Source organism: Pocillopora verrucosa, chromosome 7 (genome assembly GCF_036669915.1).
Source record: "Pocillopora verrucosa isolate sample1 chromosome 7, ASM3666991v2, whole genome shotgun sequence".
Lineage (NCBI taxonomy): Eukaryota > Metazoa > Cnidaria > Anthozoa > Scleractinia > Pocilloporidae > Pocillopora > Pocillopora verrucosa.
The window spans coordinates 18,001,119-18,018,884 of NC_089318.1; the positions used below are offsets into that span (position 1 = coordinate 18,001,119).

Sequence of the window (17,766 nt, forward strand, 5' to 3'; positions counted from 1 at the left end):
ATTATCAAGGGGAACAAACACTGAAAATTGCAGATCAATCAGATAAGTTTTTCTCAAGATATATTTTCTTGAAGACAAAATTATTGCATAATGAGGAAATAGCCTTCAAACTTGCGGATAGCAATCAAAATTAATTTTTTAAAATATGTAACCACTATAGTGGCCTAATTGTCCATATTTTGTCCACAGGAGTGTCTAAAAGCCTCCTGATTCATAGGTTACTCCTTCAGCTTCTTGAAGGGCTTCCTCCTGACGAGTCCGCAGAAGTTTCTTCCCTTGTTGTTGTCTTTTTTCCTTCTGTGTAACGTGCAAATCAGACTTTGTCAATCCTTTACTATCTTTTGCACGTGCTACCTCTCTTGTGCATACACCACCAGGGATAGATATCCTCTCCATAATTTTGAGCCTAGTTGAAGCTCCACTATGGTAATGAAAGACTGCTCATGCTGCAGCACACCAATCTACTTTAACACCATGGTACTTATGTTTAGGACACCGTACCCACACCATAGAGTTGACACACTCATTAGGAAAACTGTGACATCAGCCTTGCTCTTGCACTCTTATCTTCCTCAAAGAGTTAAGTTGCCTAGAAAGACAAATCAAGTGTAAAATGTAAGATAAATCGGGCAATTTTATTATAAGTAAAGTAAAGACTTCACGTCAGATATATACATTCTGTGATTTTTTTTCCCCAATAATTTTTTTTGTTTACAGTGTATATGCACAATACCTAAAAGTCTTTCTCTTAAATATTTAATAGATAAATCATTGTAATTCAGCGAGGAAAAACTGGAACTTAGGGATATGATATGGGAAATAAGTCATAATCAAGAGTAGAGAACGACCTAGACTTCAAAAAATTTCTCACCTTTCTCACACGTGCGCCCTTGAGACCGCCGTGGATAAATTTTTCACATCTATTAATCTATATCCCTTGCTTTCCTCGGTATTGAAGGTGTACTCATCATCAGACCTGTCTAAAAGAAGCTCCTCGTCGGCATATTTCATTTTCTTTCAGGAGGAACCAACAGTTTCTTTAGAGTCCAAGTCGGAGAGCTGATTTTCATCCCGTGAGGTGCTTGGAGTTGAGGAGGCGATTTCGTCGACAACAGGAGCGGTTTCTTCGGGCTCTTCTTCCTGTTTTCGCCTTCCAAAAAAATTCTCTTTCTTTCTTCCTGTAGACCCTCCAACCGTTTTCAATAACTTTACCTTTTATTTATCGCTCTGTGTGAACTGAGTGTTACATTCGAATAAACTGACGCTACGTATATCCCATAATAGTTTTTATCCCTGGGAAAACTACTCAAATAAGACTACATAAAGTGTCTCGTTAAATCCCGCCCGCTTGGAGTTTGGTTGCCAGAATAACACATCATAAACTACCGATAAATCAAAAAATGCTTCTCTCGTTGCCATGTTAACCACGCAAATAGCCAGAGCGGGACTTTTGAAATCGCTTAAAAAGGTAAAAATAATGAAAATAAATGGAAAATTATTTCTCCATAGTAAACTTAACTGAGTTTTGGAGCCAATTTTAGATTTACCCCCACCTTAACACAAGATGATCATCATCGATCGAACACAGCGGCAAGTCAATGTAATACTGTTTCCTGGAAATATGTTTAATAGTCCTGGATCAGTGTCTGTACTAAATATTACTGTAGATCATGAATTAAACTCACTGCTCAACCTCACATGGATAATATTGAAAGGTGATACAAATGCACAGTGCATTGTGTTAAGGCCATTACAACTCCATCAAAGGTGAGGTAGTGGTTGACGTTTAAATACAGTGTCTTGGCAGGGTGTTTCAGATTGACTAAATTTAATCCCGCGCTTACTGCATGCATGTGAAGACTACATGCTGCCTTGGTAGTTGAACCTAAGGTTTAGGCTAATGGCTGAGCGGTAAAAATCTGCCTACTATCGGTTAACCCTCGGACCCACTTAGTAAAGCGAGGCGAGAATGTCGCCAACAGGTTACACCAACAGGTAACAGTGTCCATCGCAGTTAGCTTAATTTCCAGAATTTTTTCAGATTTCCTAGACAGTTTCTTGGTAATATGACTCCCTGATGGAGAGAGACTCTGAGGATATGTCTTGGACTAGAGCACAATACAGACCTTGAATGCAAGGACCTTGTGATTTGCTGAGACAGGCATGCTTAGGGAAGCCTATGATCAGGCTTCTAATTACTTACAGTACTTTGCCCAGGACAACAGACCTATGTCCCCAGAAAATATAAGACCTTTTTTAGTGTTGGTTTTGTTTTGTTTTGTTTCACAATTTTTGTTGCTTTGTTTTCACCCCAATTTCTTTATTCCTCAAATTTTGAATGTAGTTTTTCTTATTTTTTTCTAATTTGTAGTTGACAACCATACAATGATCATTCATTACGGAGTTTATGCTGGAGATGAAGCTTTTTCATCGCCGAAGCTTTATTAGGAACGAGAAGCACATTCCCACAGGCTGTTAAAGTTGAACAGTCTGGAGAAATATAGTCCTCGCAAGCGTTGAAGAAAGATTAGTTACAAAATCCTAAGTTACCTTATTAAACGACCGTCTCTAGCAAAATTTTCTTTAATTTTCATGTCACTTGGTCTTAAATAATTTGTATTTTTCGTGCGGGTCACAGGTGGTTGGTCGCTGTTCGCAGGTCCTGGATCACAGGCTACTAGGGCGGGTCACGGGTCGAGGGTCGCGGGTAGCAGGCTACTTTGGCGGATCACGGTTTGGGGTAACCGTTTGCGGGTCGCAGGCTTCTGTGGTGGGTAGCGGATCGTAGGTCGCAGGTCACAAGCTACTGTGGCGAATGGCGGGTCACGGGTCGTGAGCTACTACTCGCGTGTCGCGAGTTTCGGGTCGTAACGGGTTAAAGGTCAGGGTTCGTAAGCGACAGGTCACGGTTCACAGAATACTTATAAATAGTTCTTAACCTCAACGATGTCGAGTAAATTACGGTCGGTAATCGAGTAACATCATAGCCAATTTTGCGACACAACCAAAACAATATAAACAGTGAGAATGGACAGACATCAACAAGTAACCTTCATGAATATAAAACAAATTGGGACCAAAATTGTACTGTCAACTGGTTTTCTCTCTGTCACCAGTCACTCCTGAGCCCCCACCGACAAATCCCTTGCGCTGCCGAGCCAAACTCGACACTAACTCTCGCGCATTGTAGTGTACCAATAACCAAGCTGTTTGTCGGCAATCAGTCGGTATGGACTCCTCTAAATATGAGATAAGGTCAACTCAACAGGAGGGAATTTGAGACTAAATTATGATCAATTAAACCCCAATTACTAAGAACATTAACCGTTCATCCACGTGGGAGAAATATGCAGTTTCAACACACGTTTCCAATATGTACCTGACGTGTAGCAAAATATGTTGTATTGTTACTCGATTACCCAAACTTTCTTTTTACATCGTTGAAACAGAGAATTATCAAATACTTACAACCTGCTTCCCGTGACCTGCGTTTTAGACCCGCCGCCTGACGCGCAGTCTAAGCCCAGCCCACAGGGTAAAAGCTAACACCTCCCCACCCCTCCCTCTTTAAGAACTGTCTCACACAGAATGTTTGTGATTCCCGACCACACATTATCAAGTTATCCTGTACGTGTTTATTGCTTTGGCATTCTCTCTGACTTTCTCTTATAACAGTTACCTTTTATTACCACTTCTTAGTGAACCTTACAAGTAAATCGTCATTAAACATGTGCAAATTCGATTTATTTGCTCATATTTAGATTTATTAAATAACGTTGCCTTGAACTTGATTGGTTTGCTTTTTCTCTGGCTTTCTCTGTTACACATATATCTATTATTAGCACTTCTTGGTGAAGCCTTTATCTTTTACTGTCTTACAGGTCGCGGACCACCGTTCACAGGTCGAGGGTTGCATGTCGCAGGCAATTGTAGCGGGTGGCGGGTCACGAGTCGCGGGTCACGAGTCATGGGTCAAGGGTCGCGCGTCATAGGCCACTTTGGCGGGTAACGGGTCTGGCTTTCTCTGTTATACAGTCGCTATTTATTAGGACTTCTTGGTGAGGCTTAAAAATGAACCATCAACAAACGTGTGAAAATTAATTTGTTAGCTAATTTTTTAATGAAACGAATTAAGTTGTTTTGTATTTAGGAAGAGGGAAGAACAAACTTGACTTGACCATTTCTGCCAAATTGTGCAACTTTCGTCGGCCAGCATAATTTTCATCCAAGTTAGAGTTCTTTACAAAGTTGTTTCCCATACCACAGGTCTCAGATGTTCATCTCTGTCTTCTCTCTCAGAATGTTCATTTAGTCCATATTTCACCTGTTTTTTGCCACAGACAAGGATTAAAGGCAGTGCTGCTGCTGTAAACTCTACGACAGCAGCCATGATAAAAGATGGCACATAAGTGTGGAGGTGATCTGTCATAAAACCTGTTGATGGAAATTAATGAAACAACAAATGACAACAAATAATGAACAAGTTTTGTCTACCAGCTTCACCAATTCAACCGTGCACACTTCTTGAAATCTTGAAAAAGGGGGGGGGGGGGGGAAAAGAGGATGGGAGCAGGGGTTCCTTGAGTCAATTTTTGTTGAGTATGTGGTGCTGGTCTTTCAAAACCCTACCCTATTGCAATCTATCCTGTGTTCAATTATAGACACCATGTTAGTAACTTTTAGGAAAATGTAGTTTTTGTCATCCTAACTTACTCACTTTTTAACTGTCAGTCTTGCCATTTTTAAATTCCTTCTTACCAGAATTTTTTTTTCGTACCAAAATCCTGAAATGTGCAACCCCATTCTAGTACATCTATTGAAAATGCAACCCCATTAGAGCCAATCCAGTTGTGAAAATATGACCCCATCCAGTGGCACATCCCCATTAGCTTATTATTAGGAAGTACACCCCCATCCCCCTCCCCTGGCTTCAAAAATATAGCTTGCTTATATTCTCTCTTGGCTGGCTGTCAACCCCATATTCCTTTGTGTTTTTATCAGGTATCTCTCGCTTAACTTACCTGCCCCAAACAGGGTGATGAAAGATTCCTCACCTAGTAATCATCCAGATAGATTCAAATTTAAAGCAAGCCTTGACTGAAAAAATTCTAAACATAATTTTGACCTCTGCCTTACTGATTATGTGTAGCAATTTCTTGGAATTTGTTGCTTTGGGTGTGGTTGAAATAAAAAAATTCTAGATCATTTCACATTTCTGTGATTTCTGTTTTACTTACCAGCTAGGGGAGGTCCAGCTGCAGTCATTGTTCCATAGAAGATAGCACTTAAACCAAAAGCAGATGCTCTCTTCCTAGGCTCCAAGTAATTATTCATCATGCAAATGTTAAATGTGCCTATTTCAAAACCATCTGCCAAGCCATACAACAAAGAAAATGCTATAAGATACCCATAGTCTTTGGCCTGAGTAAGCAAAACAACAGATGAGCCATCCAGCGCAAGACCAACCATGAACACATAGACGGGATTCACAGCAGGTATGTTACACAGGATTCCACTGAGTAGTCGGCCTAGAAATGTTGTGATACCAATGTAGATAAAAAGCCTTGATGCTGCATCAGCTGAAACATGGAGGTCCTCTGAGAACCTCACCTAAAATTTCAATGAACAGGAATTTGTATTCAATTCTGACATTCATGGGCATTTAGTTAATAAATAAAAAGGGTTGGCTTTATAATCTGTTCTTATCAATTATAATATGTAACTGGAAATCTCTACAAGTGGTGTAAGGCAAGAGCTGGAAGTAATTAACCTTCTACCTCCCATGAGTGACCAAGACAGAATTTCTCCTTACAATACCAATACAATATCAACCAGACAAGTGATGAGAATAAAGAAAACTATCAATCTGGGGATAATTAGTTGACCTAATACTTAATTCTCTTAAATAACATCAAAAGAATTGTATGGTTGATAGTAAGGAGAATTACAAATTTGGTCTGGGAGCTAGAGGGTTTAAGTAACCTGCAAGCAGGTCCTATCATCAGCACTGTGGGAGATGCATTATCTCTACCTGTATGAGTCAAGGAGAGGTTTGACCTCACCTGCTTGTGTTATGCTCAAGGCCTCAAACTTTCTCACAGGCGAAGAAAAGCTATAATGAGGGCCTGATCACAGGCAAGGGCTAAAGAGGCAACTGACCTTCAAGTTGACTCTTGGAGTTGATGTGCTCAAAGATGATGTGTTTGGGTGATTATGCAATCACACTACTGCTATTTAGTCATCTGACTTGGAACATGACTTGTAAGATAACAGACCTTATTGGACTAACTACTCTGTCTACTTATCATTATAATGATTATTAATATGACCAACCAGCCATTAGGGCAAACTTTCATAATGATTGCTCTGACTTTGGGTGACTCTATGGTGAGGTAATTTACTGTATTATTCTATAACCAACAATTTCATCAGCAACATACCAAATGTAACCTTGGGATGTGGTGCCCTATAAAGGCAACTGACATTGAGAGTGTTAAAACCACAAACACCTTCTCCTTAAAGACTGAGAAGTCTATCCACTTGTTTGATTTTCCTATTTTCTTTCCTTTCTCTTCATTTAAGTCTTCAAGTACCTCATTTTCTTTCTCAGTTGCACTTTTTTCCTTATTTACTAAAACTGGACTAAATGTAAGACCAAGGACACAAACAGCTGAGTAAATTGCCGCAGTTAGACGATAAGTTTTTCTCCAATCAAAGTAGTCCAACAAGCCTTGAAGAACTGGTGCCATGCCAAGAACACCCAGCCCTGTTCCTGAGGCAAGAATGCCAGTTGCTATGGATCGGTTCCTTTCAAAGTACTGTGATGTTACCACATAAGATGACACAAAAATGCAACTGCCTCCAAATCCAAACAGAACACTGTAAGTCCCATATATAACATAAATACTTGAAGCAAAAGATGATAGTAACAAACCAATGGATCCTGATAATCCACCCAATATTGCTGTTAAACAGCAGCCAAGGCGATTCACTAACATGCTTGTCAAAGGTCCAAGGACAAATATTAAGGCTATTCCGACTGAACCAACCCATGCTGCAATAAAAAATGAAGGCAAACAAAAAATTGTTACTAGATTTTTTTTTCAAAACAATTTAAAACTGGTAGTGCGTATAAAGATGAGTCTAGGTTAAAGAAGCTTATATTAATACTTCAACATAAACCGAGCAGTCACATGTTCATAAGGTCCAAATAATTAACAACCCTGAATGCACTTGTTATTATTAGATAGCCTTACTGGATTATTATGACTGCCTACTTCAAACAGTATTTTGTCAAAGTGTGGAAAGAGTAGTGCCATAATTTATATAAAAAAAAAACTTTCAAGTGGGCTGGAATTGAGCAAGGACAAAATTTGCTTGCAGTTTGTGTTGGTGCTGGAGAAAATCACTTAACTTGGGCAGCTTACATCATTTGCATACTCCTCATACTGTTCTCTATAAATTTCTTAAGGTGCTAACTTTGGTTGCTGATCATTTCCTTTATTCTCATGACCTTAATGTATGATTCAGTGTGATAATGTTAGGAGAAATTAGATGCTAGTCATTATTAAGTGTCAATGGGGTAATGAATAGGTCAGTTCAGTGTTGCTCATCTGATTAACCCTTAGAGGCAATGAATACACATCCAAAATGATCCTTTGCTACTTATTCTTTGAACAACTCTTCACTTATATTATAACAGTTAAAAAAATATTGAGCAAATTGATGTTTTTTTTTAATAAACTAACTGAGATAGAAGGCGATTGCATCAGCATACCACACCATCTAGAGTCATATGTACTTGTATTTAAGATAAATGTAAATACAAAATGAAATATGCGCAATCGGTGTTCCAAACCTTAGATTTGCTCATAAATTGAAAAAAAAAAAAAACAAAAAACAAAAAAAAACAAGCTTATACATAGCAAAAATTGAGACGTTAATGATAAGCTTTAGAATTTATTTTGACAATTCAAAGACTAACATAATGAAATTTTAACCAAAGAACGCGCATAAAAAATTTTGAAAAAAATCCAAGTGAGTGAACAGTCATCACACATGAAAAATTATTTCAACTGTTTCTTCCATGAAGTTACCTGTCTTTTCTCGTGACTCTTGAAAGTAGTCCATTAACACTGGAAACAGAACTCCAAAGTTGAGCGAGATTCCAAACATCAAAGCGATCATAACAGTTGCACAAAAGCAAACCAACCAGGACCAGGGACTGTCAGTCTCTTTTCTACACATACCGCGATTTTCTTCAGTTAAGAGCGATACTGCTCATTTATTGGGTTCATGCATTTTTCGCATTCCCTCTCGAGTGAAAGTTGTTTGAATAAAATCTGATTAGATCAAGTGTTCGATTTCGTTGCACAACACAATCATCACTGACAACTCGTGCCACGTTGTGTTGCGAAACACTTTTGAAATAACCCGGGGCTGATAAAGGTTGAGGCGGCGCTCTCAGTGTGATATGACATTGGCGTATTGCGTGACATTCGACGACAATCGAGTAACTACATCATACCTGGTTTAAATTCATCTGATTTCTCACTTTTTGGAAAAAATTTCATAATGCAAATTCACTAAGTAGTCTGTTAAAGCCTGTTCCGTTCCCACCTCCGAGTGTGAAGCCTTCGAGTCAATAACTGCGCACCTACCCCACAATCCAACAATAACAATAACTGGAATTGAACTAGGGGAGAGGTAGGTGCGTTAGATACTGATATTTTTTAAAAAGACATTCTTCTACTATGTATACCCCCCTAAAAATGTATCTACTCAAATTTCTAAGCATGCGCATTGTTGCGTCATGAAGTAAACACTCCGAGAAGATGGCGCACGAAGCTGTGCTTCGCAAAACAGTTCCAGTTGGCGGAAAAAATGATTCCTATTGCCCAAATAGCGTTATGCTTTTGCCTGATAGACCAATAACCTTTGGTAGAATAATATCTCCAGATGTAAGTGTACGTTTGACGTCAAAAACTGCACCATTAATGATTTCTCGTCGACATGCCACTGTTTCTGTTTCGGCTGGCAAATGGACGATAGTGGATCATGAGGTACAGTAAGCTCTGGGGAATTAATCCTTCAAGGGTCGCTGGCTAATAAAGCATGATATTCATTCATATTGGTTGCGAAATGCGAACATTTTCTTTCTACCGCGCAAGTTTTTATGCACTGCTAAGGGCGAGAAACTTTCGTACATTCAAGTTAAAATTGCTGCGAGCGTTTTAATTTTTTTTGGTCGCAGTACGCTTGTTGTTGTGTTTTCGGTGATGAATATTCAATACCTTGAAGAAGTTGCAGCTGGTTGGATAACTCTCAAAAGACCACCCTAATTAAACTTGCGCTTTCCCTCTAAGGTTTCTTGAGTTATGTAAAGACCATCTTTAAACAGCTGTTAGTGTCCCGTATTGTTGAATACTTTATGAAACGGTTTGTAGCCCTTGGCTTTGGGTGAACCAACAGTGCGAAAATAACCTTTCGTTGGACTTTCTGATGGGCGTTAATTTATTCAGCGTCGTGCAGGATTTACATGTAAATACCTGCCGCAGAATTAATTCCCCATCATAAATATCTTTTTGTTCAGTTCTTACGATTTCAAAATTAGTTTTTTCTCCATTGTGCGAATAAAGTTGTGATCAAGTTCATTCCTTTTCTTTTTTTCTGCTTGATATTATCACAATCATGCTGTAAAATATCAAGATGATTATGTTCAGGAAGAAAAAAGCTGAAACTTTTGCTGTTATTGAAATTAAAAAAAAAAGAAATGTTGTTGAAAGTCATGTAGTATGGTTTTTAAAATGAGACCTAACAAGAATCTTAATGGAAATATGTTCTTACAGATTTTATTTATGACAAAGTTGTAGGGTGATTATTGATTTCCTATGCATGGTGTATGCATTATTCACCTGTAGAAAATATTGAAGGATGATATATATCATGCCTGGTATTTCATGTAAACATTGTTCAAGGAACTCTTGACATCAGAAAAATGCAATGAAGGACTGAAGAAGGAGTCATGTCGGTGAACACAACCTTCTTCACAACACCCAACTGGCTGTTGGACATTGTGGATAATTAATACTTCTTAGGCTGTAATAGACCAATATCAGTGATGACTTTCTCAGCAACTTATTCTAAACAATCCTGTCCTACTCTTTGGCTACCAAAACAGTTGCTGCTTGGAGTGTTTTCCCTGGTAGTCTCTAATAAGGACTAGTTCTTGAGTTAACTGAGTGGGCCATTTCTAAAGCTTCTATGTCTATTTTTATTTGTATCTTTCAGAGCTTGAATGGAGTGTTTATCAATAGAAACAGGATTCAACCAAGCATCCCTCATTTACTAGAACCTGGTGATCGAGTGGTTTTTGGTGTTGGAGTAAACTCTAATACACCAGAATTTGAATATGTTTTTGAACACATTGCTAGAGGCCGCAAAAGGTGTGCAGACTCATCTCTGTTGAGTAACAAAGACAGCTCAATTAAACAGAGGAAAATCTTCAGAGAAAGTGGTGGCTATGTAATGGTACCATTCGGTACAGATCATCCTGCTGTTCATGAAGCCATTAGTGTTGCTGAAGAAAAGATTCAAAAATTGAAGGCTTCATTAGAAGAAAAAGAGAAATGCCATGCAGATGTTGTTCTGCAGTTGGAAAAAACAGAGAAGGAGCTACAAACTAAGCTGTTAGATCAGAAGGCCACATTAGAAAAAGAAAAACATGAGCTGGAAGGTGCTCTTAAGACACTGTTTGCAGAAAAGTTGATGGAGAAGGAAGAGCAACTCAATCAGGAGTTGAAAAGCCAAAAAGAAAGCTTGATAGAAGAAAAGAAACTTGTGGAAATGCAGTTGCAAGAAGAATTGAAGAAGCAACTGGAAGAAAAAGACAAACAGCTAGAAAATCAGTTGACTCGACAAAAAGAAGCACTGGAGCAAGTGATTGCTGAGAAAGAAGCCCGGCAGAACATGCTGCATATAGAATTGGAGAATTACAAAGCATCCCAAGCTAGAATGCAAGACTTAGAGGCAAATGAGAGAAAAATGGAATCCACTTTACAGGAGCTGCGACAAATTGTAGAATCAAAAAACAAAGAGCTTCTAAAACAACAAGAAGAGACAAAGAGAGTGGAGGAAGTTGCACGGAAAACAGTCATTGAGCAGATGGAGGATGAGTTTTCTTGTATAATTTGTCAGGACCTTTTCATTAATTCTACTACCTTACCTTGTGCCCATTCCTTCTGTGAATACTGCTTGATGTCGTGGCTTCAGAAGAAGAACAACTGTCCAATCTGCCGTCAACCCATAGTGGGAAGACCAGTCAGGTCTCTTGTTCTTGATAACGCCATTGCCAAAATGGTGGAATCTATGGATGAGGAGGACCAAGACAAGGCGGCAGACTGTCACTCAGGAAAGGGAGGAGTTGAAAAGAGGTAATATTCTACAAAATGCAGTGATCATCATTGATGGCTAAGTGAAGCTGTGAACCTGTACAACTCCTTGTCTACAGGTGACCTTGTCTTATGACCAGGTGACCACATGTAATTGTTTGTTAAGATCTGTGCCAACTGTGAGGGAAAGAATAACGATCCATCTGATCCCGAAAGAGAAAAAAAAAACATCTTGCCGATAAAGTTTCTTTGCATGGCACTGCAAAATTAAGAGAGGTGTTTTCACAGTGAAGTGTTCTTACTTACTCAAGGAACCAGGAGAATGAAAAGTCTGCATAATGATGTTTACCTCATCATAGGATTCCTACTGAATAGGGATGTCCCTAATGCCCATTTGTCAAACCAGTCCAAGTGTACATACATGTTTACGAGACCATTGCCTAACTTGTAACTGGTTAATATCTACGATTGTGTTCGCAACCAAACTCTCCAAAAGGAAGTACTTAAATCTGTAAGCAAGAAATTTATGATTGTGAGAGAATCAAACAGTTCATAAACTGATTGTCTTCAAAATGAAAAGTCAAACTTGTATTTTTGTTGATGAAGTCAGAACCCTTCGTGAAACAAAGTGGTTGCAGATACCCCAAAGGTGCAAATACATTTTGATGCTTAGTGAGAAAATATGCTCGCAAGCATTTGTGAATTTGCGAAGAAGACACAACTATTCTGCCATGGCTTAATTTCCTATTCTCAGTCCTACAGTAGATGTAACCGAAGATTTGTATCAAAGCAAATGTTTGCCTGCTGAAAGTTTGATCCTTTCTTGATTTGTTTATTGTCGGTAAGTGAGGCATGATAGATATTCAAATTTGTAGACTGCTGACAGAGGGAAGTTAATAGTTATTTTTGTTCTGGTATTCACTCGCTCAAACATCTTTTTAGATTTATTTTTACACAATATGCCAAGTGGCCAATTAGAGAAAGTGAAAAATTTTATTTAAATCACTCCAGTGCATGAAGCATGTGAAATTTTACATCCACTCTGTCACATAGGTGGTAAATTGAGATTTTTAAGTGCATTTTGATAATCAAAACAATTGATTATTGGGTTAAAATTTAATTAGTTCTAGAAATAACTTGCATTAATGATAGTAATAACAATGGTTGTAGGTTAAAAATTGCTACAGTGTATGCTTTTTTTTTGAAAAGGCATGACTGTTTTGAAGCACTATACATGGTGGTAATAAGCCAGGAGTGATTAGAGAATCCTAGGGTGGAGCTACTTTGTTTTCAGACATGGACAACATTCTCTTGTTACCTTAAACTGTTTCCCCTGCTTTTTCCTAAAGGAAACCATGACAATATAGTCATTGAAGGGAGAACCAAGTTGTCCAGAAAAGTAACAAAAAGAGGAAAATTAAAGCAAAGAAAAGAAACATTTAGAAATGGTGGTTATTTATTTCTCTTTTCCTTTCTCTGCATCAGGGTGTCACTGTTAATGTGAATGGCTAATCTTTTTTTACAGGAGCAATCAACAGCAAATTTTCCAAACCCAACACTAAATTTTACATCCTTCAGATTGAACCATTTCATCAGTGCATTGAGAAGCAGACAACTTTTTTTTTTCTCAAACTTTGAGGAGGAGCAAAATCCAATTTGGAATAATCTTCAAATGTTAAACAAAAACAAAACCTTTCACAAAATATTGTAACACAGTGTCTTATTAATTGTATTTGTAATAAATAATATGATTCTAAGATATATACCTTTCATGCAAATATAAAAGACAGTGTGGGTTTCTTTCAGTCAATTTAAAACAGCTCCTTGAATGAACTGATCAGTGTCCTTGGGAATGTTAAATTTATATATCTTGGTGTCTCTTGATGTTCTTCAGGAATAATATCAGGCTAAAATTATGGCCAGAGGCCATAGTTTTAAATGTCTAAGTTGATGAAAATGTGTTCTGATCTCTGAGGAACATTGCTGTCCTTCTATCTGGAAGCTTCATACACACAAGTTTTGTGAAAAATGACAAATGTTAGCTGAAATACCATTTAATTAATATTAAAAAGAGTGGAAAAGTTGTGATATTTTCTACAGTTATGGTAACATGCATTTGCTTAGTTTCAGGGTTTCATACTCTAATAAATCTGGCATATAAAGATATTGTTGAAATTAATAATTTAAGGAGTTATGAACAAAAGACTTAAATGGATTTGGTAGGTAAACAACCGGTTGCATTGGTCATGTTTAATTTATAAAACCTGTTATCATTTTGATATCCCTAGTTTCCCATCTTTTTCTCTCTTATTCCTTTTTTGTTGTTCCATCATTTTCATTCTTTCCGAATACTTCCTCTCTCACTTACTCCTGTAGTCATAAATTTGATGATGACTGTCTTGCATTCTAGTTGAAAGGCAAGGAATTAATGAACTGATAAATATCACTCAGTGTATTAATTCACAGTTCATGAGGTTCAAGTAATACTTGAAATTTTTGCAAGAGAAGTGGAAAAGTTTAAGTATTGGCTTTTCGTCTGCTCACTATGTATTGAAAAAGCAAAAATTGCCTTGAAGTGTTGTTTCCTTTTTTTTGTTGTAAGAAGGGCCCAGAAAATTTGTGCTTTAGTATTTTTATTTGTAAATTATGATATGAATATTTTCCTTTCACAATGCTGGACCTGAAAGATACTTGTAAACAACTTCTCAGAGTCAGACAGAACTTGACATTTGTCTAACATTTCATTGATCAATTTACTGCTCACAGCTGCTTCTACAGCTATGCTGGGTCACGAGAACATCCAATCACTTTGAATGATGCAGAGGGCCAACAGGGTGAGAGTAACACTGTTACCCAGGCAATGGTGCAGAACACAATGCGGCATATGAGGCCTGCAAGGGAACCTCGTGGCCGTCAAGCTCAAGAGCACCGCCTGCTGTACACCAAAGAAACAACTATGGTAACCAAAGGTATTATGAGAACATGTATCATGGTAACCATGGTAGCAATGGTGGGGGTGGTGCTGGATATCGTTACAGCGGGTAGTGATTATGAGCGGCAGCCTTACCAGCATAACTACATGCATGGTCTTCCTGGGACTTATTATCCAGGTTATGGCCATTGCCATTTGTGTGGTAAGTATTTGTGAAGCTCATTGCTGACATGCAATTTCTGCTTATGAATATTTTTTACCAATTAAAAGTTGTAAGAAACACACTTAACTTTTGTCAGTTAACCAGCATAAAGACCCACTTGGGATGCTGAGAGAACTCAGCAATTAATAAATTATGATTTACAAGTTTTTTCCATTTTCTTCCAACATCCCAGTGGGTTATTAGCATAGGTAACAACATGATTTTGTGTGCAATTTGGTGTTAATATGCAGGAGTAAATTTTAGGTTGAGTGCAAGTTGTATTCACAAATTTACAAGTGCTTATTTACACCAAACTGCATGAGAAATCATGTTACTCAGTAATAATTTACATGAGAAACACAACAGAAAGTCAAGAGGGATAAAACTTCGGCAGCATGCTATTTGCAGTTTTCACTCAAATTACAACTTTGTACTTGTGTTACATGAAATATGCACTTGTTTTCAGCCAATCAGGCACACAATTTTTTTAATGTATTCTCTTATGCTGGTAAACTGATAGGAAGTGCTGTATTCTGCTTTTATAAAACAACTATAGACTTTTTTAGTGCAGTAAATGATAGGTTTTGTACCAATCAGGGCACTCATAGTAGCTGTGGTTATTTTATAAATGGCAGTCATCTTAAAGTCTCTAAATTAAACTGTTGTGAAAGGAAATGTCTACTTGCAGTTTCCTGTATAACCTGTGTAAGCTAGGGTGTAAAGGGGTAATTTCCTTCCTTTCACAAGAACCAAACTTTTTCCCAAACATGTTGTTTTCTTCCCTTTAATATGCTTATGGTAACAACTGAGTAATGTTGAAAGCAGAATTTACTCTTTTTGACAATAATGTATTTTCTTGGCAAGTGTATTTGTCAAGGTATAATTGGTCTATAATTGAAATCTTTTTAATTATGCCAATGAGATGTGAAGAGTTTCTTTTGCAAAATGGGTTAAATTGTCAATTGTAGTAAATAATGATTATCTTCCCAGCTGATTCAAGCTTCCCTGTAGTCAGTAGTCATCTCATGGCAAAAGCAGTTGCTCTTGCCATATTAGATGACTACTGACTACAGGGAAGTAGTAGAGATCAAACAAAATTTGACAGATTGAGTGCCATCGGAGAAAAAGACACTGGTGTAACAACAAAAATAAAAGTGATGATGATGATGATTATTGTTATTTTATTTTTATGTATCTGCTATCCTTGATAGATTTATTAACTTCGAAAATTTACCTTGACTTTTCTGTGTTAACAAAAATATGTAAAGTAATTTTGTGAAATTAAATTTTGTCACCAGGAATGAGAGGACACTGGGCTCCCGGATGCCCACTCAGTCATTAACTGCAGTGGTGGACAACTGAGATGCTGTTCAGATGGGTAGCCAGTACTGAACCCTTATGTACAGATGCCAAAACCACATTTAAATTAATTTACATCAATGGTTATAAAATTTACAAGGATAATACCTAATTAAGAAACTATGTAAGGGAAATGCTTTGAATGAATTTCTGCACTGGATGGAAATGAGTGTTGATGCTTCAATTTCAACATTGTTCTTGTTATGGCTTTCATAATCTGATTTGCAAAAAAAAAAAGGAAGCTGTCTACAGTAGATTATAAGTTATCTCTTTCTGATAAGAGTGTTATTTAGTGTAATATTGTTAATGATTGGAACAATTCAGAGAGTGTTTAAGACAGAGTGGTGCACATGTAAATATTTCCTTTGTGCAATGTTTGTACCTGTTGGTAAAGTTAAAATCTCTCTCCTGGTGGTCAGCTAAAGTTATTGTAACTTGAAGAACTACATTTTCATGCCCTACTGAACTACGTACACTAAAGTGAAACTTATTTTCAGGAACTTAAAGAGAAATGAAGACAAAAGTGTATGTGTAAGACCCCCTTTAACAGGGTGTGGTCATCACTAGATGTAGGCAGTCACACAGGGGGTTTAAGGTACAGACAGATCAAGCCAAGTTCCTGATCAAATATTTTGCTCAACTCTGTCCACTCTGTCAACCATTCCCCAATACTGCTTTTTTCCCCACCCTTCCTTCCCTCTCAAACATAAAAACAAAATAAAGAATAGATAGTTAACTTCAAAAGTAACCATTTGGAAACAATTCCATTGGCTTGGCTGCCTTTGTACCTTATGAATCAACACTATCACTGAAAAAACATTTCTGGAAACTAATAGGGCTTTATTAATAGTTAATTCATTCATTGATTAAGCCTAATTGACTTCTTACTACTGTATGGATTAGTAGTCTGTTCTAAAAGGTGGGGGTGTGATAATATTGTAGCAGTTTTGCGTTCAAACATGGACAAAAAAAAATAAGATAGCTTAACCTTATGTTGAACTTACAGAGTGTATACAGTCCTTTCATAAAACAGAGTGGTTTATAACAACACACAATAGTTATATTATTGCTTTTGTAAATTCATGTAACATGGGGAGGGAAGAAATTTGAAGGCATTCAATTTTGTTGGCTTTTTCAATTTGGTTTAGAAGAATGGCAATGCACAAGGAACAAAATCAGATTCTAAAATAAAATGGTCTTGATGATAGTATTTTCTGACCAATTTTCAACCAATCATGGCTTGCAGAGGATAATGAAACAAATGGTGACGGATTTTAAAACGCAGGTCACAAGGCACATAATTCTTTATTTCAGCAGCTCTCTCTTTCAACACTAAAACAAATTAAAGTAATTGAGTAACTTAATTGTAGTAGCTATTTTGCAACAAACCCAGTAGGTATATGGGGGGGGGCGGGGGGGGGGGAGGGGGTGGGAGGGGGGGGGGAGAAGAAGAAATACCATGCTGTCACAAATTTTAAGGGGGCAAATTTTACATTGGTTGCCTTGCCATTCTTTTCTGTAAGGTAACAAAGGAAAAGGAAAACAATTATACCTCTTTGAAAAGTTACAGCCACAATTAATCTCACCAAAGACAACTTAAAGGTCTTCCTAGTGACATAATTTTTTCATGGATGCCTCTTTTCAAACTGGTCTTATAATCAGAGATATGGTATATGCGACTAACAGGCTGTGGTGTGGTGTTAATGAAGTTTATTAATTTAAGGATGTCAATACCACATCTTTAACATTTATAGCATTCATTAACACTCCATGTAAAAAAAACGTTTTAACGATGTTACATAGCTATCAACCTAGTTGCTGGTAAGCTAACTAAGTCATAATGTTGAGGAAATTTTTAAGTAGTCCAAACAGTTCCCTGCAAT

The 17,766-nt window shown here is 37.5% G+C and overlaps 2 protein-coding genes across 2 annotated transcripts; one reads left to right on the top strand and one right to left on the bottom strand.

Annotated features, from left to right (window-relative positions):
- Positions 1–3,630: 3,630 nt before the first annotated feature.
- LOC131784846 (monocarboxylate transporter 4) lies at positions 3,631–8,632 on the bottom strand. The gene is made up of 4 exons (XM_059101674.2): positions 8,097–8,632; positions 6,441–7,054; positions 5,238–5,610; positions 3,631–4,434 (listed from the first exon to the last, which is right to left on the bottom strand). The coding sequence occupies exons 1-4, from the start codon at positions 8,245–8,247 to the stop codon at positions 4,241–4,243; spliced, it is 1,332 nt and encodes a 443-aa protein (XP_058957657.2). The 5' UTR covers positions 8,248–8,632; the 3' UTR covers positions 3,631–4,240.
- Positions 8,633–8,822: 190 nt separating this feature from the next.
- LOC131784849 (E3 ubiquitin-protein ligase RNF8) lies at positions 8,823–16,841 on the top strand. Its single transcript, XM_059101677.2, is given in 8 exon segments — positions 8,823–9,062; positions 10,291–11,379; positions 11,381–11,432; positions 14,157–14,171; positions 14,174–14,317; positions 14,320–14,426; positions 14,428–14,524; positions 15,823–16,841. Coding segments are annotated over 8 exon segments (1,776 nt in total). The 5' UTR covers positions 8,823–8,834; the 3' UTR covers positions 15,867–16,841.
- The last annotated feature ends 925 nt before the right edge of the window (positions 16,842–17,766 follow it).

Bases quoted from the DNA above. Each gene is read 5' to 3' on its own strand.
- LOC131784846 (XM_059101674.2), bottom strand. From the start codon at position 8,247: ATGTGTAGAAAAGAGACTGACAGTCCCTGGTCCTGGTTGGTTTGCTTT. The intron at 7,055-8,096 runs GTAACTTCATGG...TTTTTATTGCAG, and splicing joins AGAGTCACGAGAAAAGACAG to CATGGGTTGGTTCAGTCGGA. The intron at 4,435-5,237 runs GTAAGTAAAACA...TTCCATCAACAG, and splicing joins AGCTGGACCTCCCCTAGCTG to GTTTTATGACAGATCACCTC.